This window comes from Ahaetulla prasina, chromosome 9 (genome assembly GCF_028640845.1).
Source record: "Ahaetulla prasina isolate Xishuangbanna chromosome 9, ASM2864084v1, whole genome shotgun sequence".
NCBI lineage: Eukaryota > Metazoa > Chordata > Lepidosauria > Squamata > Colubridae > Ahaetulla > Ahaetulla prasina.
Window position 1 is genome coordinate 5276906 of NC_080547.1, and position 13306 is coordinate 5290211.

At 41.6% G+C, this 13306-nt stretch overlaps 1 protein-coding gene across 1 annotated transcript in view; it reads right to left on the reverse strand.

Moving 5' to 3' along the window:
- Nucleotides 1-4696: 4696 nt before the first annotated feature.
- PEBP4 (phosphatidylethanolamine binding protein 4) overlaps nucleotides 4697-13306 on the reverse strand; it is a 342691-nt gene continuing 334081 nt past the window's right edge. The window contains exon 7 of the mRNA XM_058194679.1: nucleotides 4697-5764. Coding sequence (XP_058050662.1) covers nucleotides 5673-5764 — 92 coding nt within the window. The 3' untranslated portion in view covers nucleotides 4697-5672. The remainder of the gene's footprint in view (nucleotides 5765-13306) is intronic.

Below are 13306 nucleotides of genomic sequence, written 5' to 3' on the forward strand. Positions count from 1 at the left end.
CAGGTTTTTCTACTCTTTCTGTTCATTGCCCCCAGAAGTACATGCAGACCCTCCCCCTCAAGTTGCCATAGGCCGGGGGGGATGAGAAACTGGCAAAATGGCCCAGCAGCCAAAGACAGATGCACATTACATGCTTCTCCCTCTCAAGGCTGTATCCCAGGGTTACCCACAGCAGCCTGAGGGGGAGTGACCTCTACAACCCGCAAAATTGCTCCATTGGTGAATGTGATTGATGACACACCCTGGGGGGAGGGGAAGGGGAAACAGGGTCATAATTTGGACGTAAATTACGTAGGGTCAGAGCTGGCTTCACTTGGGAACGTGCCGACATGAAGCTCTTAATAAACACCTGGCATTTTGTAAAGCCATCAGAACAATCCTGGTCATCTGAGCTTTTAACCCATGTTGATTGTTTAGCAGCAACCGTGTTGGAGTAGTTATTCATTCAATGCCTGCTTATGTTTACTTTGCTGCACATCACTACTTAATACCTGCAGATTGGGGTGGCTGGCAAACACTGTAAAATAGATGCATAAAACCTAAATTTATTTATGGATAATATTGAAGGAATTCTCATGCACGCCCCCTGCGCAAATGGCAACTCCAGGCAGCTAACATAGGATTACAAACACAGCCGATGAAGATAAAACCCGAGGAAAAGAGAAAATGAAGACTTGCCCATGACAACACATCAGCGGTTCACCTAAGAGTAAGCCTGATTGAAATAAATGAGGTTTCTCCCAAGCCAGGAACCATGAAGTTGCAACCCCAAAATTGCAAAAAAGCCACAAACGGAATTATACATTAACGAAAGAGCCTGTCTTTTGCAAACATGGCTTGTGATGAAAACCCAAGATCTGCTCTTTGAAGATTAATGACACTTGCCAAATCTGAACTTGGCGTGGACATTTAGTTCTTCTCTACATTTTCTCAAGGAGTACTTTAATTGCTTGATGTCTTCTGGTGGACTTCAGATACTACAACACTGACCTCTCCCGTTCTCCGCTTCTGGTCTTTCTGGGTGAGGAGGCCACACCAAAATGTGAGTCAAAACTCGGAATATAATTTGAGAATTCTAGTATTTCTACATACAACCCTGCCACCCAACTAGACTTTCAATTTGAACTCAACTGATAGTTCAGGCCTAGCTATGAAATAAATAAATAGTGTGGTTGGTTTCCTTACCATTTTCCCCCTCTTATAGTTCAATTAAAAAGGGGAGGGGGGAAAAGGAGGGGGAAAAACTACGGCGACAATTTCCTAGAGGGGTAAACATCCGACTTTCGGCTCTTTTTCTCCTGAAAGTAAACACACTCACCACAAGGAATTAAAGACAGAGAGGAAAAGATGATGATGGGATATCAACAATGTGTGACCTTTCATTTCTACGGGCTCCTTGGCCTTCATCTGAAACACCAATTATACCCTGGGCGAATGATAAATATATAAAAAAAGAAGAGAGAACCCACGTTAGCTGACTCCCATGACATGCTAAATTGTCACTTCCTCCTGCTTCTAATTTTAACTCGCACAGCTAAAGTAGGGTTGTGTTGTGCGTTTTTGGACCTTCTTCCTCTTTGCTTGTGGTAAGCTACACCCCTAACACAAGCTTCCTCTCCAGTTCAAGTTTTTTTTTTTGTTTTCTTCTTCTTCTTCTGCCTCATGGAGAAGAATATAATTGGCTTTCAAGAAGATTACCTCACACTGGAACCATGATAGACGCTCATGTGATTTATGAATAGACCGGGACGAGAACACATGAAACTAGTTTACAGCTTTGTTCCTTTTTCTCATACGGCATCTTAAAATTTTGGTGATAAGACAGATTTCCTTGGAACTTAAAGATGTTTTGGATATCAATTGTTCTCATTAAATGTACCAAGATCATTCCAGACTGGAAATTAACTTCTCACAAGTAGTAACATGCTAAGACGGTGATGGCTAAACTTTTTGCCATCGCGTGCCAAAAGCAGGGGGAGTGCGGGGGGGTTGCGCGCACGCGTGCCCACACACATAATTCTGTGCGCCCTGCCGCGCATGCGACCCACCCGTGCTCCCCCCGCTTTTGGCACACGATGGCAAGGTGGGCACAGTAGGCCCGTTTTTCGCTCTCCGCAGGCTCCAGAGCCTTTCTAGGAGTCTGGGGAGGGGAAAAACAGCCTTCCCCACCACCCGGAGGCCCTCCCTGAGGCCGGAAATGGCCTGATTGGTGACTTCCGGTGGGCCCAGAAGGCCTGAAAATCAGCTAACCAGCACGCGCATGCACTCTGGAGCCGAGCTTGCGTGCCCACCGATATGGCTCCGCATGCCACCTGTGGCACGCATGCCATGATTTCGCCATTATAGTTCTAAGACTTACCTGAATATGAATGGGTTGTTTGAGAAAGAATCATGTGGCGGGTCCACAAATGCAATAGCTGCTTTTTACCTAAAAATTTTACCTAAAAATATTTACATAAAAAAGCGGAAACCATATTTAGTAACATTCCGAAGAAAGAATCGGTTGCTTTGCAGCTGCATAGCTCCTTTTAAAGGAAAGCAAATGCACTATTTTCGTTGTCCAGTAACGGGTTGGGAGAGTAAGAATGAAAATAAATAAAAGAATGCCCACATGGGTGTGACTGGAGGTGGGACAACAGGAGTGGTGAAGTATCTAGCACAGTAATGGGTTGCAAATCCCGTCGCTACTGGTTCGCTTGTGGGCGCTTGCACACTTGCACAATGCGTCTGTGCATGCGCAGAAGCGTCTGGGCCACCACCGCTACTGGTTCACCCAATCTGGGGCGAACCGGTAACAACCCACCACTGATCTAGCAGTGTTGAGTGCAGGCAGAAAACATTTTGCCAAAGGGTGTCTTCAACTGTGACAATGTCATTGATCAGGAAGCTGGTCAATGTGATCAATGTGAAAAATAAAGTCAATTTGGGAAGCTTCTATAATCAAAATACAAAGTACCGTCATTTGATTATTTCGAATTGGAAATTGTGTAGAATAACTTTACTTCAACCAAGCACTGCAACAGAGTAAATGAGAGTATTATATGTTTGTGGGAACTGGGCAGTGGGTGAAATGTAAAATTTGTTACTACCCGTTCTGTGGGCGTGGCTTGGTGGGGGTGATAGTAATGTGACTGGGTGGGCGTGGCCAACTTTTTTTTTACTTTTAAAAGCATTTTTTCTACAACCTCTTCGGCCAAAGAGGTTGTAAAAAATGCTTTTAAAAAGCTCTGATGATCCCATCTGAGTTGCCTGATCATCAGAGGCTTTTGTTTTCTTTAAAAAGCATTTTTTTTGCCTTTGGGAAAAAAGCCTCTGACAATCAGGCAACTCAGCTGGAATCCGACAGAGCCTTTTAAAAGCATTTTTTTTACAACCTCTTTGGCCAAAGAGGTTGTAAAAAATGCTTTTCAAAGCCTCTGACTATCCCAGCTGAGCCGTGCGATCATCAGAGGCTTTTTTTAACTTTTAAAAGCATTTTTTTGGCCAAAGAAAAAATGCTTTTAAAAGTAAAAAAAAACAAACCTCTGATGATCGCGCGGCTCAGCTGGGTATGCGGGGGGGGGGGGCAGGGATTTTTGCTACGGGTTCTCCGAACCACCCGCTGCCATCGCTACCGAATCGGGCAATCCGGTCTGAACTGGGAGCATTTCACCCCTGGAACTAGGTATGTCTAGTTTAATGAAGAGAAGGCTTAGGGGAGGCGTGATAGCTGTCTTAAAGTACTTGAGGGGTATCATAGAGAAGAGGGGGTTGAACCTACTCTTCAAAGCACCTGAAGCCGAGACAAAAAGTAATGGGTGGGACTTTGTTAAAGAGAGATGCAGCCTAAAATTTCCATTCTGAGAAATTTCCTCAGAATGAGGACAATCAATCAGTGGAAAGGCTTCCCTCCAGAAGTTGTGGGTGCTCTATCACTGAAGGTCTTTGTGGAGAGATTGAACAGCCATTTGTCTGGTATAGAGTCTCCTGCTTGAGGAGACTTCCAATGTCCCTTACAATCCTATTGTTCCATTTCTAAGTTGTTTCTAATTTGCACATTTCCAACTTTGCAGTTGTCTGTTGCTGATTTATCCATTTGGGCCGCAGGCTATCCTGAAGGGCCTGTCGAATCATATACAGGGACCATAGTTCCTCAGAGAAAAAAAAAATATTACAATATAATATGAAGCTGATGTCCAATTTCAGTGAGATTCCATTTCCCAACTGTGTAACGAGACCACCTTCTGCCACCAATAGCCTCCCAACGACCTGTGCGCTCCCACAGGGTGAGCCTTCTCAGGGTGCCATCTACCAAACAATGTCGGTTGGCGGCCCCCAGGGGGAGAGCCTTCTCTGTGGTGGCACCGGCTCTTTGGAATGAGCTGCCTCTGGGGTGGCGCCAACTCCCCGACCTCCGGACCTTCAAACGTGAACTAAAGACTTTATTACTCCATCGAGCGGGACTGGTCTAAGCGTAATTTTAAATTGAAATTTTAAATGAGTTTTATGTCGGTCTACGACCGTTTTAGTTTTGATTCGGCCTATTAAATATTTATTCTTAATTTCTGTTTTTAAACTTGTTGTTTGTATTTTGTGTTTTTAAATATGGCTGTAAACCGCCCTGAGTCCTTCAGGAGAAGGGCGGGATAGAAATTATATTATAAATAAATAAATAATAAAAAAAGCTCGAGAAAGCAATGGTGAAATGCTCTTTTTAATTGAATGCTGCAGTAAATGGCAGATAGTAATTCAAGGGGGAAACATGGATGTCGTTTTTGCGACGAATATGTAGCCTGGGAAAGGAAATCATGAATGGAAGTGCCATAAAAGAGTTTAAGAAGGTAATTTGATGTCAATTAGATAGCTAAAACAAAAGGCTGGGATATAGAGTCAGCAACCTGCAGCTCTGAAGCCGCGTGTGGCTCCATCGTCCCTCCGCTGCGGCTCCCTCTCGCTCAAAATATGCGTCACAACTGCCAATGTGCGACACCCGCCGGCACACAATTTATTGATCTTTTCGACCCTCAGTAGGCCAACCACGGATAAATAATTTTTTTTTTAATACATAGGATAAAGGTAAAAAAAAAAATGGTATATGCAGTGTTATCTTCATTTTAGACGTCAAAAGGGTTTTGTGGCTCCCGGTGTTTTCTTTTCTGTGGGAAACAGGTCCAAATGGCTCTTTGAGTGTTTTAAGGTTGCTGACCCCTGCCCTATATATCTAATCATAGTTGGATAGAATTTTAACAGAAGAAACATTCGGCAGACATCTGAGCTGGTAAGGGGCCATGTTTCAGTGTTTAAGGAATGATTATAGGTTGGTGGCTATATTGTCACTTTATGTCCAAGCTAATATGAGAATGCATACATATTTAACTTTTAAGGCCATAGAGGTTCTGCCGTGAATGTGTTACATTTTCTGTGATATAAGTGGTGGAATGCTAGGGACAACTATGTTGTTGTACTAATGCCAGTTGAAAAAACATTAAGGAATCCTAAAATAAAATCAAAGCCAGCCCTATAAAGCCTATTCGATCATGCAAAAGAAAAAAGAAAAAAACCCAGCCCGTGCTTGTTGAATGAAGAGAAAAATTCACTTTGATTGGGAGCGTTCTTCTGCTCCCTAGGGAAGAAATCAAGCTAAATCATTGAGAGCAATGGTGGTTGCACTCTTGATGCTTCTCCTGGTACTGCTAGTCATGGTAATCCTTAGTGATAAACTGGGTTGAAGCCACAGGTGTTCCAAGATGAAACCGATCCACAAAGTTGTACATGTTCCAGGAACCTGGAAAGGAAAGAGAAAGATCTAAAAAAACTTTGCTCTTAGAAGTGATATGGTCCGTGTGATAGGAAAACTTTTAGAATGTGCCGAGATGGACAAGTTAACAAAAGAAATTGAAGAGAAAGAAGAGACAGATTATTCATATAATCTGGAACAAATGGTGCAAATGGCTTGAGACTAGAAACAAAATCAGATTTGTTTCTGAGCCTCTGTGGCTCAGACTGGTAAGACAGTCTGTTATTAACAGCAGCTGCTTGCAATTACTGCAAGTTCAAGTCCCACCAGGCCCAAGGTTGACTCAGCCTTCCATCCTTTATAAGGTAGGTAAAATGAGGACCCAGATTGTTGGGGGCAATAAGTTGACTTTGTATATAATATACAAATGGATGAAGACTATTGCTTGACATAGTGTAAGCCGCCCCGAGTCTTCGGAGAAGGGCGGGATATAAATGCAAATTAAAAAAAAAAGAATAAAAAATAAAGGGGAGAAACTAGAAATGTTCAATATGTATATAATAAATCTGTAAAAACGTATAAAAGTAAAGCTATTAGTTTGAGATAATTCAATGTAGATGAAGAAAACGGGATAAGAAATAAAATAAAATAATAAATGAGATATGGGGGAAAGGTATAAAAACGAAAGAAGACCACTAAGAAACGTTTAAAAATAGGATATATTTATATGTTGTATGTTATGTGTTTGTCATATTGTGTGTTACAATAAAACAATAAAAAAAAAGAAGAAGAAGTGATGTGGCCCGTGATAGAGTTACTTAATGGGAAATTACGTGAATTTTTCCCCATGGGCTGCTTATTTGCTGGTTAAAAAAAAACAAATTTCCACGTATGGAGCTTGGTTGAAAAGAAATATACACTGGAAAGGAGGCAAACCAACCGTATGGCGAGATAACCGCGATGATGTTTTGGCGTCTTCAAACCACAACTTTTATCTCTCAAATCAGAATCTTGTGCTTCTATGCTGAACAGTTTTGAAGTTTCAAATCACTGGGGGTTTTTTTTTGTTTTTTTTTGAAAGGTCTAAGGCTCAGTCTTGGCTACCGAATCCACAGGAGGGGAAAAAAAAAAACCCTACACAAACACAATTTTCTGATGGCAAAGTCCCTTTACTTTCCTGCCTAGGATAACCAGAAGAATTGTGCATGCTTAACGTTCCCGAATGCTCTCTTGTTACAACCAAGAAGACTTGGTTGATTTGTGACCATTAATTGCATTTTCACCTAGATAGGCGTGTAGTACGTTTCGACACACGGATCCTTGGACTGTGCATGCCAGTTTTTCTGGTCTGACACTGCAAAATGTTTCATATTTGTGCCCTGTGCCTTGATTACATCAGACCCAACAGAATTATGAAGGGGAAAGCAAACGAATTCCCACTGGATTATTTAAATGTTGGCCTTTAACTTTCGTTGTCATTCACGCTGCTTTTAGGATATGAGATGATGTGGGGTACTATGAATAGAATAGAATAGAATAGAATAGAATAGAATAGAATAGAATAGAATAGAATAGAATAGAATAGAATTTTTTATTGGGCAAGAGTGATTGGACACACAAGGAATTTGTCTTTGGTGCATATGCTCTCAGTATACATTCGTCAAGAATAGAATAGAATAGAATAGGATTTTTATTGGCCAAGTGTGATTGGACACACAAGGAATTTGTCTTGGTGCATATGCTCTCTAGTGTACATAAAAGAAAAGGTACCTTCATCAAGGTACAAAACTTACAACACTTAATGATAGTCATAGGGTACAAATTTAACACTTAATGATACAGCACTTAATGATAGTCATAGGCTACAAATAAGCAATCAGGAAATAATATCAGTATAAATTGTAAGGATGCAAGCAACAAAGTTACAGTCATACAGTCATAAGTGGAAGGAGATGGGTGATGGGAACGTGGAGAAGATTAATAATAATAGTAATGCAGACTTAGTGAATAGTTTGACAGTGTTGAGGGAATTATTTGTTTAGCAGAGTGATGGTGTTCAGGAAAAAAACTGTCCTTGTGTCTAGTTGTTCTGGTGTGCAGTGCTCTATAGCGTCGTTTTGAGGGTAGGAGTTGAAACAGTTTATGTCCAGGATGCGAGGAGTCTGTAAATATTTTCACAGCCCTCTTTTTGACTCGTGCAGTATACAGGTCCTCAATGGAAGGCAGGTTGGTAGCCATTATTTTTTCTGCAGTTCTAATGATCCTCTGAAGTCTGTGTCTGTCTGGTTGGGTTGCAGAACCAAACCAGACAGTTATAGAATGAGACATTATGCGCCACTAAGTCGCTATTGACTCCAAACGACCAGGTATATTTTCCCCGTGACAAATGAATGAGATATAGGAAACAGAATTCTCAGCAGTCTTGTCTGATTATTTTCCAAGGATACCGGTATACTGCATATGTATCTAGGGATTTATTTTTTTTACAATACGCCATTACAATACGCTATTCTATTCTATTCTATTCTATTCTATTCTATTCTATTCTATTCTATTCTATTCTATTCTATTCTATTCTATTCTATGACTATCATTAACTGTTGTACCTTATGATTCTTGATGAATGTATCTTTTCTTTTATGTACACTGAGAGCGTATGCACCAAGACAAATTCCTTGTGTGTCCAATCACACTTGGCCAATACAAAATTCTATTCTATTCTATTCTATTCTATTCTATTCTATTCTATTCTATTCTATTCTATTCTATTCTATTCCATTCCACGACTACTTACTACTGCATGTTATTCTAATTTAATTATCTATAAACTAACTTGATAATGTTTTGCTTAAAGCATGAATAAAAACAGATTCAACTGGCCATTGTTTGAACCAAGGATAATAAACTCCTCGGAGATGCCTGCTAATACCAATGTGGCAAATGAGAACTTCCCAGCTCCCTGAAAATGAAAGTGGAATAAATCAGAGCCATCAAAATCCAAGGATCCATCCAATATTGCAAGAGATTTAATTTTATCCTATTTTAAATCCCATGACTTAAAATGTGACTTCTGAAGAAAAGTTTCTCATAGATTTTCCTAGTCCATTTCAAGCAACTCAGGAAATCCCTGCAGATTCATAGCCACTGTGTTTATGGAACCATCAATTCTTTCTGCAACCATCAATTTCATGTGATTAAATTCTCAATGCTCACTGTTTCTTATTTTTCCAAAGCCTATTTGTTGATGATTAGCTTCTCCTTTTAATAGCTCTTCTCTATGTTGGAACTGTTGTGGTCCGCCAGCAGCCTGAGGAGCTGGCAGCAGAGTTGGACAGTGAGGAGGCTGGGGGCCAGTCCTGGAATCTGGGGAAGGCCCAGATGAGGGCTCTGCGTTGGAGGCAGAGATGGGGCCAGGGCCATCTGGGAGTGATGCACGGACTCCAGAGTCCACAGAGACGAAAAGCAGAGAGGCAGAGGAACAGGAGGAGCCTATTCCTAGTGCACACATGCGCAGGGCTGCCAGAAGGCAAGAGCAGATAAAGCAAAAGGGACGACTCGGGAGTAAGGCCAGGAGATGATTGGCCTCTCCCATAAGGCTTAAAAGAGAAACAAAGGCAGTTGGGCCTTTTGCAGGAAAGCAACGTTGCTAACTCTGTTTCCAGTCGGCATATCTTGTTTGTTTCTGAACTTCGTGGGGCTTTGCCAAGTAAGCCCTTTGGCAGGGTGTCAAAGAAGATAAAGGTTGGTGATTATCCCGAAGGATTTCTTCCGAAGGACTTCTTTTTGCAACTAATTGGGACTCCGCTGGGAATGAACGTAATTCTCAGCTGTTACAATAAAATAGGTTTGTTTTGGGACTAATTGTGTATTGTAATGACTCAGTAAGCCTAGGTCAAACAGGAATCTAAACGTACATCCTTACATACAGTACATTTCGTTAGAGTTCTAAAACTCAGTTGAGCCCACACATCCATGTGTGTCCACCACAGCAATATTTTTCTGCTAGTTTTCAAATTGCTAGGGTTTTTTTTTCCAGCAGCTATGAGAACAAAGGACAAACATAATTTTTTTAACGTAAGACATGCTGCAAACTTTGAATGCTGCGTAGAGGAAAATTGAATTTACAGCCCTAAGAAACAAGAATTGAATGAGTTTCATGTCTCTTAACCTGTACAGGAAATCTTTGCTGTTACACGCTGTGAAGAATTTATATCTTGGTGGCAAACACACATGCGTGTGTCCACATGTGTTTCTAAGTCAAAAGTAAATGGAACAGAAGCACTAAGAAGAAGCGTCTACTTTCCAATCCAGGTCTGATACTGCAGACACAAGAGCTACTCTTCCAACTTCTGCAGATAATTATACTTTCTGAGTTTTACATGCTAGCCACTTATAGCAAGACACAGATACAGGGGTGAAATCCAGCAGGTTCTGACAGTTCTGAAGAACCTGTAGTGGAAATTTTGAGCAGTTCGGAGAACAGGTAGCGGAAATTTTGAGTCATTCGGAGAACCGGCAAATGTCACCTCTGGCTGGCCCCAGAGTTGGGTGGGGATGGAGATTTTGCAATATCCTTCCCCCAGGAGTGGGGTGGGAATGGAGATTTTGCAGTATCCTTCCCTTGCCACGCCCATCAGGCCACACCATGCTCACCAAGCCACACCATGCCCACAGAACTGGTAGTAAAAAAATATCTGGATTTCAGCACTGCAAAGATATATTATAGGTTATTTTCTTTTTTTACTGAGGTTATGTTTTCATTCTGACTATACACTGCTATTTTTTGGCTGTTCAGCCAGAAGGATCACACCAAAGTATATTTAGGATAACAGTTTTCCCCAAACCTAGTGTCTTCTCATTCTTCTTGGGAATTCTGGAAGTTGCAATTTGACCAGTAAGACTCTAACATGGAATTCTATTTCACATAATCTCTGGATAAAAGCAATGCCTTCTTTTTGCAATTGTTTTCCAGCATGCCCTGCTTTAGAGCTTCATAACTTGTAGATAATGTACGGCCATTAGAATTTGTGACCATTTACAGATTTATCTTTTTACTAATCTGTCTAATCCAGGACCGGCATAAAATGTTTTACTACTTGAAGCAAATGGCAAAGCAATATCAGCTCTTGTGTCTTATACAGAAGACCTGAAGTTGAATGTGAAAGCAAATGTGTGTGTTTTTAAGAGGCATCATTTGAAGTATGCCAACAATATTTTATGTTTGTGATTTCTACTGAGGACATAGGTAACAGTAACACAGTTGGAAGGGACCTTGGAGGTCATCTAGTCCAAGCCCCTGCTCACGCAAGTGTTGTGGTCCACCAGCAACCTGTGGAGCTGGCAACGGAGTAGAACAGCGATGAGGCTGAGGTGGGGCCATCGGGGAGTGAGGTGCGGACTCCAGAGTCTCCAAAGATTGATAGTAGTGAGGCAGAGGAACAGGAGGAGCCTGTTCCTAATGCATGCATGAGAAGAGCTGCCAGAAGGCAAGAGCAGTTCAAGCAAAGAGGATGACTCGGGAGATGATTGGCCCCTCCCATAAGGCTTAAAACAGACCAGCAACGGCATTTGGGCTTTGCTGGAAAACAACGTTGGTAGCTTCGTATTGTTGCATTTATTTTTGTATCGGTCTCATCTGAATGTTTCAAATTAACATAGTTATTGCATACTTTTGCTTATATATATATATTTCTTTTATGATGTGTTGTTGTTTTATATCGATGTTTGTGTATACTGTTGTGACAAAACGAAATAAATTTTAAAAAAAGGCCTTTAGCAGTTTGCCTAATTGGACCAAGGTTTGCGATAGGACTGAGGAATTTGTGTTGGAAGAATTTTGCTTTAATTTAGTTACACTACGCTGGGAATGAAGTAATTTTTAGCTGTTTGAATAAAGTTTGCTTTTTCACTGACTGAGTTTCCTACTACCTACTTGGGCCAGGGTCACAACAGCAGGAGACCTGTACTAGGGATTCGAACCGCCGAAGTGCCGACCTTTCTGATCGACAAGCGTCTTAGCCACTGAGCCACCTAGTCACCTAGGTAATATAATATAACTCTGATATTTACTGGTTGCAAGGGACTTCTCTGATGAAGGTACTCTTATCCATTGTTGAGCAAAATAGATATAGTGCGCTTTATTTATTTATTTATTTATTTATTTCAATTTGTTATGACCGTCCACTCCAATAGACCCTGGGTGGTTCTGTATAGCAGGGGTCTCTAATCTTGGTCCCTTTAAGAGTTGTGGACTTCAACTCCCAGAGTTCCTCAGCCAGTATACAGTATACAGGTCCTGAATGGAAGGCAGGTTGGTAGCCATTGCTTATGTGCTATATTCCTAATTTCTAATATGTGCTAGAAATTAGTGGCGTGATTCCTCCACCCTTTGGCGGTTTCTGTTTCTCTGCTAAAGAGATACACGGAGTCTGCTAAGAAGCTTTTCCCAAGCTTCCTAAGCCAGCATATTGTCTCAGACCTGGGAACAATGGGACAGAAACTGCCATCAAAGCAAGGCAGGTCTCCTGGGAATTGATGCAACCATGACACAGGATTAAGATGGAAATGGAGGATCAGTTTGGTAGGAACTGTTGGATTGCTAGGGCCCCACCTGGACTCGCCTATGTAATGCTGCAATTGTCATTTAGCTGGGAAGGCTACCTTGTTTTATCTAAATTCAAATCTGAGTGTTTAATATACATCGCAAAGTGACCCTGCAGCTCTTGCAAAAGGATTAGCAAACTGCAGTTGCTTCATCAACTGCCTCCAAGGCAACAGATCCATTAGAGAACAAGGGGTGATGGAATTGACTTAAAGGAAGAACCAGCTGAAGAGCAAGCTGCTACATGCTTGCAGGGCTCGGGAGTCAATAATCTTTCAAGGGTGAAGAAGCTGAAGAAGTTTAAACAGCGAAGAAGCTGAAAGTTTCACCACTGTACAGTCAAAGCTGAATTGAGCCTGGGCGAAGCCATCTTGGAGGCTTCAGGGTTGCCACACAGCAGCGGGAGGGGGGAAATAGATGGAGTTTTGTAGCCAAAACAATAAAGTCTTCCTGTAAGAACCAAGGACATTCTCACAGGTGGCTGGCCAGAGGAGGAGCAACCGGCCAGCACATGGATTGGACAGTGTGACCAGTGACTTGGGGGGGGGAATGGAAAATATTTACCTCTTGTGACTCAACAGGCTAATGCAGTCTGTTATTAACAGCACCTGCCTGCAATTACAATTACTGCAAGGTTCAAGTCCCACCAGGCCCAAGGTTGACTCAGCCTTCCATCCTTTATAAGGTAGGTAAAATGAGGGCCCAGATTGTTGGGGGGGGGGGCAATATAAATTGACTTTGTATATAATATACAAATGGAGGAGACTATTGCCTTACACAATGTAAGCCGCCCTGAATCTTCGGAGAAGGGCGGGATATAAATTCAAATAAAAAACAAAACAAAAAAACCTTTTAATTATGTGAAAACCGCGCGAAACCTTAGAGTTGGCTTCCATCAGTTTATGCCAATATGATGTCTCTATGAAACTGTTCTTGGAGGAACTCTGAGTGCCTCAGAGTTTGTTTTCTTTTTTGGGGGGGGGGGAATT